The 13,998-nt window shown below is 36.9% G+C and overlaps 1 protein-coding gene across 12 annotated transcripts in view; it reads right to left on the reverse strand.

The window, feature by feature from the left end:
• The window catches only part of LOC111054967 (homeobox protein prospero), a 134,702-nt gene that overhangs the window by 43,047 nt on the left and 77,657 nt on the right, over nucleotides 1-13,998 (reverse strand). For 11 of the 12 annotated variants that reach the window (XM_039427579.1, XM_039427577.1, XM_039427580.1 and 8 more), the window contains one exon: nucleotides 10,242-10,301. The exons of the other annotated variant lie outside the window; for it this stretch is intronic. In XM_039427579.1, coding sequence (XP_039283513.1) covers nucleotides 10,242-10,301 — 60 coding nt within the window. The remainder of the gene's footprint in view (nucleotides 1-10,241; nucleotides 10,302-13,998) is intronic. 12 annotated transcript variants of the gene reach the window in all.

The following is a 13,998-nucleotide window of genomic DNA, read 5'->3' on the forward strand; positions in this document are numbered from 1 at the left end:
TGTCACCGCAAAAGCTTACATTTCGGCTGCAAACTTACGAAAATCTTTGGCAACACTCTGCCATGTCAAACCACACATTAGTTATAGGTAAGATAAGTAGAAAGCAGGCAGATTCTAGAGTAGCTTTGAAATAGGCTCCAATCTTAATAATGAATTATATTATGAAAACACAAACTCATGATATAGTAGTTCGTCTACATTAATTGGAGTACTTTTAAAAGAAATTGCACTAAGGCCCGGGCTCACGTCTTCAATTACATTTGATGAATCTGAGAATATCAACAGTAGAAGCTCGTGTTATAAAATTATAAAATTTCGTGCATAAATATAATAAAGTATGATATTGAGCTCCTGTTTGTTGACAATTTTTATTTTATAATTTATCAATTATATCCATTTGAAATTTAGAAAAATAGTACTGTAATCACAGTTATTTGGAGGTATATTGTATCTATATTGATGAATTAATATTTATATTTCGAAGAATTAATGTTTTCAAAACAAAATATTTTTTATGGGAGAACTGTGATTGGCTTACATTTTGAGCACTACTATGCGATTCGAAGCTCTGGTATTATTCATTCATTATCATTATCAATATCTATTTAGCTATATATTACTATTGAAGTACCATTATAAAAATATTATTACAAGTATAATATACTATATATAGTATGTGACACGTATTTCGTGTTGTAATCAAGAATCAAGCTGAAGTTATAATGGTTAGTAATGCACGGTTTAACAGATTGATACATTAATGAGTTGGCTGCATGTGATATTTCGCAACAATCCTCCAAGTAATGCATACTAATCTTGTTTCAAGACATGGAACGACTTCGGTATGGCAGTTGGACTTGAGAAACCGACTTCAAGTCCGACAACACTGGCAAGGCAAAAAGGCATAAAGTGACAACAGCGCGGCATCTTGGCAGAAATCTTGAGAGGGTCGACTTCTTCTCCTTGGGCTAGGGTCGCTGACAAAGGAGTAGAGCACAGAGCTCCGAGGAGGGTAGCCTTCGAACACTCAAGGAGGGCTTTCAAAACCGGAAGGAAGAAATCGACAGTGACTCACAATATGCCCCTATGATGCCAAGATGCTGCTCGTAACGGTCGCATAGCGAGTAGTACTTTCTCACAGGTAACAAAGATTACTCCCCTAAGCCAGTCGGTTAGCTGGGCATAAGCCACAATGCCAAGAAGTCTTTGCCGCGAAAAGAAAAAAGACTTGCCCCACTGCGCTCCTTTGTTCGAGAACGTCTTGAGAAACTCCGAAACGACCGTTGGAGTTTCTTCGATACGGATCGCTTCACCCCGCACCCTCCAGTGTTTATTCTTAAGAAACGAAAGGAAACGTCTTAAGACGTTTGCACTTGGCACTTTCCGTTAGCAGATGTACACGCGTGCACACGTCTTAGCAGCCAACCGGCACGAGTCTATTCAATCTACCAAGACGAACGTCTTAGAAAACGTCTTTCTCAACCCCACACCATCTCCGTAATATCCGTGAAATGAATAGAGGAATAATCAGTAGTTTCCATGGTTGAGGAACGAGCGTGAACGTTCTGTTAGTACGAGCTTATCAGGGCTACAGAATCATGAAAGAGAGATTAAAGTATTCGATTTTAATAAGAGATTTTTTGAAAACTAGAGCTCCATTTCAGGCAAAATGATAATTCAAATGTGCAGGAAACTCGCAATGTTCAATGAACTCAAAAATTTAATTCAAATAACAATGTTTAAGGAACTCAAAAATTGAATTTAAATACTAATATTATTCAAACTTTCATTTGCTATACTTGCATACTTGCTATCAATAAGAGAACAATTGTTCCAATATTAGGGAGTAGAGTCATGTTTGAATAAAAATAAAGATGAGTTTCTTACTGTTATTGATCTCTCAAAGATAATTAATTTCATTACTCAAATGTTGAATATAATCACATAATGAGGAAGAACGATATAAGAAGTAATGATTTATTAGTATTCAAATTTAATTTTTGGTATGAATTTCAATGGATTAATATCCCTTATAATGTTCAATATGAAAATTATATGGAATCACTTGTAGCATTCTCTTTCCAAAAGAGCATATCAAGATACTAACAAATTGAGCCATCAATTGCCTAGCGACAGGATGTGTCAATTGGAATTCTAGGACCAGAATTCATAAGCGTCATAACAAGTAGTGTTCCAGCGCGATAATAATATTGAAGATGATAATCGGTTTGCAGGAAGCATCTTTATCAAGTGAGATGAGCGACAAACGTTGTAAGATGATACTTCCAGCGGATTGACGGACCAAAACTTTAACTTCATATGAATTGTATAGGTATAGCAGAGCAAGTGTTTTCTGAGTTGTAATAGAGACTATATAGAGCTACTTAGATGTACAAGTATGATATTTCTAATTTAGTTATAGTAATATGTGCTCGAGTACAAATAACAAGTGGTAGTGATGTGGAGATGCGTTGCGTTGTCGAGTTGAGGATGCTGACAGGCTGACAGTAAGGAGGCAATTAATGGCACTTCAATGAGACTTGTCCGGTGCTGGTGCCAAGGGGGACTGGGGGTGGTGGCACAGGGGACCTGGCCGTGCTCCTTTCCGTTTCCTCATTAGTTGGCAGTGGCTTTTAAAAGGCAAACATTGAAGACGAGGGGAAGCAGTATTGACTAGGAGACGGGGAACCAAGTTCCCAGTCGGAGAGAGACAATCTAAACCCTCTTATTGCTCCATTAGAATTTCGACAGATCTCCCAATTCTTCCTCTTCTCCAGATGATCAAACTCTTCCTCATCATGTGCCATCCCCTTCCTTATCCCCGAATAAATGGGGCCGTGTAATCTACGCTCATCACCCCAGCTTCTTACTTCCTTAAAGGCTGGTCTTGCTTTCTCAGCTAAGAGAACTACAACAGGATGGCCACAATAATTATAAATTAGAACACAAACCAAGAACATCCTTTTTCAACCCTTACTTGTTTCAGTCTCCTCCCGCAATAGGTCTGTTTTTTATTTGATTGGCTAATGTGTTGTATTGTGTTTCAATTACCGTATTTCCTCACTCGATTTGAAATGTGAGAGCGCTCTAAAACAATGTAGACCTATCCTGTTGAAATAATCATGTTTGCAGTATATATTTTTAATTCTTCTCAATTTTTAATTTTTCCTGGCAAGGTATCTTTGAATTAAGAAATAATTCCTGCCTCTTATAAACTTCATTATTTAATAACTAGCCAGTGGTTTTATGATGGATGATTTCAACATCCATACAGCCCAATGATCAAAGTTATTGTAAAATCAGTTCATATGTCAGACAAGAATCTGATTGTTTTACTTGCTCTGATCGAGAAATTTGTAACAATGGTTGCCAGTCTTGACTTTTGAACAGGAGTGAATCGTATTTCAAATTTGAAAAGTGTAAATTTTCCAAAGAAAAGTGTAAAATTAATCAAAGATTGCATGATTTTGGAGACTAAGAATTTAAGATTTTTGTTATAAACGTTCAAATAGGAATAATAACACTATTATTTGAGTAGAATTCCCTTTATGAAATAAAGTTTGAAAATGAGTTGAACTAATAATTGAAGAGCAGAGAAAAAAGACGGGCTAATTTGAAATGTTTTCAAATTTACTTCTTCATAATGGCCTATATAGCCTGTAAGTTTCATTATAGAGAAGGAATTAATTTTAAGATATCATTGTTGTACTTCACTCCCACGGAAAATTAAAAAATCGGTGTTTTTATATTCACCTTTCCTTGTCTAAGATCATTCAAACAACTTTCAAAGTTTTCAGGTAAGAGGCAACTAGGGCTGCTAGTAGCTAAGACCTTTTCAGAAGACAAATGCATCTTTGCTCCTTTTGACAGATAATACAAGTTTAGTGGTTATACAGTGAAGGAAATGGTGGTTGAGTAAGGAAGACAGAGCTTGAGAAAGAGTTTGAGCTGAGAATGAACATCAGGATCGAGTTGCAAGTCAAGACGATACCGCACTTTCTCACGAGTAAAGGCAGCGCCCGCCCGCCCGGCCAGAAAACCGGAAACCGCAGAAACTAAACAGCCACAATATCACGGGCTCTGCCTTTCGCACAGATCCAGGATATGCGCTTACCTAACACCTCAGCGAGCTCAACCAGCAGCATTTGCTTCCCTTGAGAAATTGACTGAGAGATTGATTTATCAAAAAGTTATCACCAATCATGAAGCCTTTGGTCACAAATCTTCAATTGGAATATGATTTATTCATATGTGTTCCCTATTCTAATATTAATGAATTAACTATGATATTTCAACAAAAATCGTTTAGCAGTAAGATACATTTTAATTTTCACTCAGTCATTTAGCTACTTACGGAGTAAATATAATATTACTGATCTATACAACGGTTTTTAGTTTCTGCATGGAAGATGAAGAAAACATCGTTAAACCTTGTTTCAAAAAAGAGAATACATTTATTCAGAACAAATATTTTTATTTTAGAATAGGAATAAATATTTTCAATTGATTCATAGTTCCAAGAAAGATATGTAGTCATGTATAATTTAATATTTAATATAATATTAAATTTACTGATAGTAATCTCAGTTATTACTTTATAGAAACATAATCATCTAAAGAGCTGCCATGAGAATTATTCCATATTTATTGCTAGATTAAGAGATTTTCTTCAATATTGTATGATTTGTTTCAACATAAAAATTATTTTATTTTTCTTTCTGTCAAGTTAGAACCCCGAAGCTTTTCTCTCGCTCACAAAACTATTTCCTATCAATCATTAGATCACACGCTCGTCTCTACACATACTCCGATCAACTCTTTCTCCCTCCAACCTCTCGGACGTCGCACTCTCTCGCACTTGCTGCCAAGCCGACCGAGACCAGGGCGACTCCCTTGGAGTGCCACAGCGACCTCACCCGCTACTGTTCTTCCCTGCCCAAGGTCACTTCCACTTCCACTTCCGCGATCCCATATATCCCCGAACTCCATCCTCCAGAACCGAATCCTCACGGCGTGTCTCCACTTCCTGACTCCCTGACGCCCACCGCTTCACAATTCCTCTTTCCACTTCCTATCATTTCTCACTCACTATATCTCTATATTCTATCTGCAATATTTCTATACTCTATCACGCCATCGTTTGCTAATTACGCCCTCTTCCGAAATACCTCTTCTACCACTTTTATCACCCTATGTCCCTTTAATCATTCAACTCAATCAAGTTACCCGGAAAAGAACCAAATTACCGTCGATTCATTATTGTTATTATTCTTGCTTCTTCCGGCCTTGAAGCCACTCTTTCCTGTGTTGTACTGATTTCTCATTGTGCTCTGATTTTCACTGATACCGTGTGCATTGCTCGATTACTTCCGATCATAATAAAAAGTCCAGAATGCTTAAAAAGTTGACATTGACGGTGATGTTTTTTTACGAAGTAAAGACAGAAGAAACATCCATGTCCGGATCTCATTTTTAGGAGTATTATGTGAACTATATTTTCACTCTCTATGTTGCAGCATAGTAGGATAAAAATTGTCTGTAATGTTAAAAAAATTTGGAATCCTGGATTTAGCAACTAAAAAGTGGAAAGTAGTATTTATGCAAAAACCTAGGTGACATTATATGATTAAATTAATTGATGATAAGCAGCAATGTTCAAATAGAATAGCCAATAACATAGAAATTGAAGATTTTTTCTTTCAATAGATTTTCCAATTAGAGTAGTAAATATGAATCCAATTCATTCAAATTCTACGTTTTCATTACGATCTTCTTGATATTTTGATGTCAGATTATTCTCCTATATCCATTTTCAGAGATAAGCACTCAATTCCAGACCTATTCATCCGAGGATTTCCATTGTTTCCATTATCTTTTTCTTATCCACCCTTCCTTGAGCACGATGCTCCGCTGCTAAGAATGATTGGAGATTGTTTTCTAAGGAATTTTGACTGTTACGAAAAGAAGACTTGTTGAATTGTGAGACAATTAAGCGGAGCAAGCAGACCGCAGAGAGATGCAGGGCACTGCCAAGTCATCTCCTTTTGAAAGCAGCAAGCAAAGATTAAAAGTTAAGAGTACACTTTTATTAGTATTAGTATTTGAGAGAGCTTGAAAAAACCGAAGAAACGATGAGCTGGAAGTAGTAGCTAGCTATTCATCAAGACAAGCTGGGTTTATTTTCAAATTGTAAGATAAATGGAAAATATGTTTCTTCGTGTTTCATGACTTCAGGCTTGTATTTCCAGAACACTTAAAAAATTAAAGTGGAGTATTCAGAGTCATCTCAGCTATTCACGGTTGACGAGTACCTTCATTATGGAATCCTAAGAGACTTTACATATTAGAATTTTATTTTTTTTACTTTCCTTGCCCTACTACCATAGGTAAGGAAAGTATTGCTTTCCAAAAAAAATTAAGGTACCCTAATTTCAAGTTTTCTATACGTTTCAAGGTGCCCTGAGTCCAAAAACATGATTTTTGTGTGTTTGTCTGTGTGTGTGTGTATGTGTGTATGTGTGTATGTGAATGTGTGTATGTGCGTATGTGTGTATGTGTGTATATGTGTATGTGTGTATGTGTGTATGTGTGTATGTGTGCATGTGTGTATGTGTGTATGTGTGTATGTGTGTATGTGTGTATGTGTGTATGTGTGTATGTGTGTATGTGTGTGTGTGTATGTGTGTATGTGTGTATGTGTGTATGTGTGTATGTGTGTATGTGTGTATGTGTGTATGTGTGTATGTGTGTATGTGTGTATGTCTGTGAACACGATAACTCCATTCCTAATCAACCGATTGACTTGGAATTTTAAACTCAAGGTCCTTATACCATGAGGACCGGACAATAAGAAATTCAATAAAATTCAATTAAAAATGGCGGAAAAATGGCGGATAATTACTAAAAAACCATGTTTTCCACGGTTTTCTCAAAAACGGCTCTAATGATTCTCTTCAAATTTATACCATGGATAGCTATTTATAAGCCCTATCAACTGACATGAGTCTCATCTCTGGGAAAATTGCTGGAGCTCCGTAATATTCTTGAGAAAACCGGAGGATAATTACTAAAAACCATGTTTTTCACGATTTTCTCAAAAATGAGTTGACTGATTTATTTCAAATTAATACTCTGTATAGTTATTTATCAGCTCCATCAACTGGCATGAGTCTTTTCCTTGGAAACTCATGGGGTCCACTCCGTCCTTGAGAAATGGACTTTGTAAACTTCTTCTCGTGCATGAGGTAGGTAGGTAGGTAGAGCAGTTTATAGAAAGAAAGAGCACATAGTCGAGATATTTCATTTGTAGAACTGCTGTTTTGACGACTTTATATATAAACAATTATATATACACATATACAGTAGTCTGATCGTAGTTTCAAATATGTTGCCGCCAATCGTCATTATGTTATTCCTCTAAATTATTCTCGTTTAAGAATGAGGCTCACAGTTTAATAAGCAAGGAAAGTTGTGTGAGTGTTAGTACCACACCAGATTTTTACTTCCTACTTCTGGTTCAAAAATCGTGCAGACTATAAATTTTATAATGATTCCACAAGCTGTGAAATTTATTTTACTCTGAAAAGTTCATCGATTTATGAAAATAAATTATCTTGAAAATTCAAACAATACATTTGAGGAAGTTGATAATACTCGTTAGTTATAATTACGAAAGTTTACAAGTTAGGTAAATGAATTAATTGAAATCAAGACTATTATAACTTGTACTTATGAAATGAATTGAATTTGAATTATAAATTATCATTATTGATCAAATATTAAATTATCACCCGGTGAATTTAATTAGAATTATTATCAAGGTAATCGAGCTAAGTGAGACAAGTGTCAAGCTCTAATTGCTACTTTCCTCCTGAGACTAATATTTTGCGTAATTTTCGTTTCCGAGATTGCTATTTTTCATTCCAGAAACCTAGCAGGCTTTTTAATGAGAATAGAGGCAATGCTTGTTCCAGGCGTGGAAATGGATGTTCTTTTAGTACTGATAATGAACGGGAATATTTACGGAGCTATTCTTGCTAACTCGTAATGTACAGGAATATTGAGGGAGTTATTCTTGCTTGAGAGATTACCAACATTGAAGCGCAAGCTATGTTGATTGTTGGAAGCTGTCGCCGTCAAGTGAGCTGAATTCTGTTTGGAAGCACTTGGCGCGCTGATTTGCAGCCTGAGGTCGGTGATTGTCACTGATAATAGAAAAGTGTCGCTTGCAGGTGAATGGGGGCCGAGTCCCCGGGGTTTCAGGTGGCTTCAGCCATTAAGCAAGATTAACACTTTTGTCCGATCACTCGACTGAGTGACGCACAATGTCGCCTCAACTGTAGCTTATCAGGCGATCAACTAAAAGCGACGAATTTGAACAGATTCCCTTGTGCAATCGATTCCAGGCACGATGGATAGATAATATTGGCAAGGAAATCTTTGCGTGTTTGTCATTCACGTGAACTCTAATCTACTTCTCCCCACACCCCTACACCCGACTCTCTCTCACTCATCATCATAATCACCACCCGCTTTCATACACCCACAACCCCCCCCCCCACTCAACTTCTTCCAACTCAACTTCTTCACATAATCATTTCTCTCGTGATATGCATCACAACCCTTCCACATTTATTTTCCTTTCCTTTCTTTCCCCCACGTGCAAAGACGGGATTTCCTTGTCTCTGCCCCCTCGTCCTCAACTTCGTTCTTCACTTTGCTCACCACTTCTTTGCTTTGCTCCCTCATCCTTGAGGGCTTTTCCGTCTCCACCAACATGGCGTGACAAGTTTGGTCTCTGGTACGGTTTGAGCTGATATTGTTGGAAACCAAAAAGATTCAGCATTATACGATATAACTTGATTGTTTCAGAGAAATTCGATTGTTTTGACTGCTCATGTATTGATTTTTCAATTTTAATTAATTAGGATGAATAGAGATTATAAGTCCAAAGGTTAAAGGACAATAAAAATTATTGTCTACCTATTCAACGAAAGCATTTCGTATTGAATCATATATCACTAGTCAAGCCTACCATTTGACATTGAAAGAATCCTCATTTCTCAGATTCTTATGTCTCCGTCTATAGTTTCAATTGACTCAATTTATCAATTTGCAAGCTACTTGCTACTATGTTCAATCCTGATCAAGTAGAAAGATAGTTTTTGGACTGTATTGAGATGATGATCATCCTTTCATGGATAATCATAATCATGAATTGAATAATTTTATTAATTTATAATGTGATTCACCTATGATAGGCAAAATAACGTTCATAATACCAAAAAATGTAGAATAGAAGTTTGATTGCAATAAGTAGAGGACCTATACTTGGAATATCGTAATGAACATCATTTCCATGAAATATTATTGTTTAGAAAACTCTTTACAGTTCATCACTTGACATTGTGTTGCCTGAAGCAAAAACTTCACGCCTGGTTATGATATGATTGATTAATGTGTCTAATGTTTAGTGATCAATGTGTATTGGCTAGGTGGCTATGTTTAGATCATCTAGTTTAGAAAACTAATGGTAGAATATTTCATTTCATTCCATTTATTTGCAATACAAATGAGACTAATGTAATAACATTGGTAGATAAAATAATAAGATAGTCCTTGTGAAGATATTATTATTATTATCTGATTGTTATAAGAAATATTAAAGAAAAGTTCCTAATTTCGATGGAATACAGTTATGGGGTATTTTATAAAATCATGATAGAAGTTGTCATATTCAAAACAAATTATAGATGAGAGTAGAATTATTGAAGATGAAAATTAATAAATACATACTAATGTGATGCAACATGACATGGACAAGATGAGGAATAATGATACTGAAATAGAAGAGCAACTGATGAAACTATTGACTGAACATGTGAGATTCAATATTACTACTAGGAGTAAATGAGAATTTGAAAAATCTAGGATTGAAAAGTCAGTCATTGATATGAAAACATGACAAGAATTGATGAGATAATACAACTTGTTCCCAAAGGTTGCATGCAGTTTCTGAGAATCATTGATAGTACGTTTGTGTAGACATATATGAACCCAGTGAACTTGAGAAATTATGTTAGTTGTGTATTGAACAAACGATACCAGTTATGAATGTGAAATGGTTGAGCGATTTCAAAACTTCTATTAGTTTAAAATTTCAATAAATGCTTCATGAGACAGGATGAGGATGATTGAACAATAAACACTGGTGTAAAAATAATTGAAAAAGTCAAACGCACCCTATTCCCTATTCCCGGAATCGTGAATTCTCTTTTCCTCCAGTTAAAGTCCGTTTTTATCTGTAAACAGAAATAAAAATTGTGAAAATTCAATCATATTTACTTAAAGTAAATTGAAAATTGTAGAAACAATATGCATTCAGTTTATTTGACTTTGGCAATAGAATCAGTCAGGAAGCAATAACGTTTGTGAGTTGACTGTTTCACAAAAAGTGGAACATAGGCCTACAACATTCATTCGGAATCTTACTCCCTTTTCAATTGCACACGCGCCAACACACACGCACACACACGTGCACACACACGCGTGTAATTCAGAAGAATACCACACAGAGAACGTAGTATTGATTTTTACTTCTTTCTTTGATGAAGATGCTGGTCTTGATGATGATGACGACAAAGATGATGAAAGGGAATCGATGCAGGAGCATAGGCTCTCCTCAAGTCTGAGTCCTTCACACTCCTCCAGCCACAACGTAAAGTAGTTAAGAAGAACGAATGAGGAGGGAGAAGGAGGAGGATCTAGGTGGAAAAGTGGAGAAGCTCGAGCTTAGCGAAAAACAAGGGTGAAAAAGGGTTGAAATAGTGATCAGAAGGGGAAAGAAAAGAGGAGAGACATCTTAGCAGCAGAGCGCAGAAGAGATTCTATTGGGGAACGCCGCGCGGTGGATAGGAGGAAGGCCCCGATGTTTCGTTTCGTCTTGGCTTTTTTCCTTTCTTCCACTTGGAATGATCCCCCGTAGTAAGACACAGCTCGCCTCGACTACACCAGTAGACCACAAAGAACAAGAGAAGTAGTGGGAAAAGAACAGAGGTACCGAATAAGTAGCAGGGGAAGAATAAGAAAAAGGAAAAGTAAGACCGACGTCGAGCCTTCGCTTGGTCTTTCCACTCTTTATTCATAAACCCTTGTCGTTTTCTTTCCCTCTTCCTCCCGATCTCATCCACATCACTGGTGCATTATTCGTTCGCAATTTCAGCTCACTAGAAAAATGAAACGTCCGTGGAGAATGTGAATAGGAAATGAGAGATAATGATTTTGGTTTCTCAAACCATCTAGAAGAAATGTGTATTGTTCTGTTATAATAGACTGGAACAAGTTGAATAAACATTAATTTATAGTAATGAATGCGATGGTAGCTGTTAGTTGTATATTATGGTAACTGAGATACGGATTGGAAGTTCTTATTAAAAGTATCAAAAGATTTGTTGAGTCCATTTAAATCTAACAGTTAAATATTGCTATTGTTTTGAGTATGAGAAGAGCTTGCTGGGCTCTCCTTTTAATTTATTATAGAAAAAGGTCACTGATTCAATTCACATCAGTAGAGAGTGAGGCTGAATTCTAAAGTATCAGAATATGTCATTTGTTATTCATTCTGGAATTAGTATAAAATCGATGAAAGTAATGGATTAGAGCTTATTGTTTCGATTGAATAATTTAGCAATTGGAAGCTACGTGATTCATGAAAGATGATATTTGAATATTTTCATCATGTTGAGTTCCGTCTCGTAAGTCGAAATAATAAAATAATAAATCAAGCTTCAGAGGAGACTAGAATTGTATCATATTCTAATGAAAATATGTTTTGCAGAAACGAATTAATTTACTAACTACCTATAGTTTCCTTTCAAGCATAAAGAACCAAAAATATACGAATGCTGTGAATGAATCAATTCGGAGATCTATAAATACAGTAGCAGGTATCGCATGATATGAATAATGTCTTCAATTGAAGACACTTCTCATTCAAACATCATTTCAATGAGCTATACCTCGTTCAACTATGATTGATTGCTTTGAACTCGAGCATAATGTAGCAGCTCCTGATCACAGCATTGCTTATTACCAACTTTCCACCCTGCTATAACGATTCGATGTTGCATCTGCAAGAGAGCTAGTTTGCATTATAGAGAAAAGACCACTCTATTGCATCAATACAGGCGGAATAGGCCTATCGGCCAAGCAAGTCTAATTGATGCGCAAAACAACGTTTGTCCATATAAGGGCGCGCTTTCGACTCTACGATGAAAGAAGGCTATTCCCGGTTTGCAAATAAAGCCGGTCGGCCATCCACTCTCGAAGGCTACCAAGCTGCTTGATCTATCCTCTTCCATTCGATATTATTCCTCGCCTGGGCTAGGTTGATGATTCTGCTGATGATGATGGTGTCGATGATTATGATAAAGGTGATGTTGATGACGACGATTAGTCTAGGCCTAAACATCATCATCATCATCATCATGGTCTGTGTGTCCATGCAAGGGCCAATCACATTGCAAGTAGTGCAGTCAATGCACAGACTAAAGAGAGTAATGCATTTCTGAAGTTAGTGAGTGCAATCGCGTTGCAAGGCAAACAAAAATAGAGCCCACTGCTGCTTCAGCTCTGCACTAGACTAAAGGTAGGAAGAGAGCTGCATGAGCTCCGATGCTGCAGAGAAGTAGGCAGTGTGCAAGCAAGACGGAAAATGAATCTGTACATGTATCACAAATGCAGAAAAGCAGTGTACAACAAAGATGGGAGACGACTCTAAACACGATACCGAATTGCAGGAAAGCAATGTGCAAGCAAGATGGGAGATGACTATTAACATGTTTCAGGTCTATAGAAAGTAGTGTGCAAGCAAGAGCGTAAATGACTCGAACTATGATGCTAATGATTTAGAAAAGGAAGAATGCGAGCCCACTATATGCAGAAAATGAAATGCGTCTCTGCCGACATGTATTGCCTTCTGAGTCAACATTCATATCGTAAACCTTACAGATGATCTCGTCTCATTGGCCTTTCCACGGATGACTAGCTAGTGAGAGGCAGACTGAATGCTGCAGATTAGCCACTCGGCCTTTAGATTCTCAATTGGAAATATCCAGAGTCATGGAGAGAATTTGTCCAGCTATTGATATTGTACGTCTCATTCAACATCTATCAAAATACACGTTTTAAATCTACATAGACAGCAGCAATGAATTTTTTGTGAAATATTATGTGACAAAAATTATTGAGAGTTTGCAAAATTGGGATATTTTTAGTTAGTCTTTCAATAAGGCTAATCTAGAAACAAGGCTAATCTGAATATATGTTTGATTGATTTTGATCAAGAGGTAAATAATTGACACTAGTATGAACTTAATCTCGAATTTTAAAGGAGAAATTAATGCAAACATTTATTTGCAGTGATTCACGTGGATCACTAGCCCGTATTGCACAAACTCATTATAAAATTTGTTGAATCATCTGCATTCCGTGCACCTCCGGTGATAGTAATGGTTCTCCTGATTCTAAAATGTTATATCGTTAATATCATTCTAAATATCACAAATCGAGATGCCACAATCGAAAAATTGCCATACTTTTTTTGGTGGTACATATTTTTGCTGTACATCATCTACAATTTATTCTTGCGGGTGTGATGTCAACAGCAACGAGATAAAAAGCGGAGGAAGGGGACATTTTGATGGATGCATTTTGGCTAAAAGGGCTGGATGAACAAGCACCCGAACTTTGAGTCTTCCCTGAATGCAACTGCTGCAAATAACACACAAGAGCGATAATAATAAATTCTTGTTGGGTGAAAATAAATGTGAGTGAGCTTGTGTATGTGTGCGAGTGAGGGACACGAGGCTGCTTGGCGATGCAGGTGCGGAAAGGGGTGAAGGGGATTGGTGCAGTTGTGAGGCTTAAACTGGGTTGTGGCCCCGGGCCCCGGGGGACAAGCCGTGCAGGAAGCCAGCGAGTGCAGTGCAGTTTTGCACG

The sequence above is a fragment of the Nilaparvata lugens genome, chromosome 4 (genome assembly GCF_014356525.2).
Source record: "Nilaparvata lugens isolate BPH chromosome 4, ASM1435652v1, whole genome shotgun sequence".
NCBI classification, from domain to species: Eukaryota; Metazoa; Arthropoda; class Insecta; order Hemiptera; family Delphacidae; genus Nilaparvata; species Nilaparvata lugens.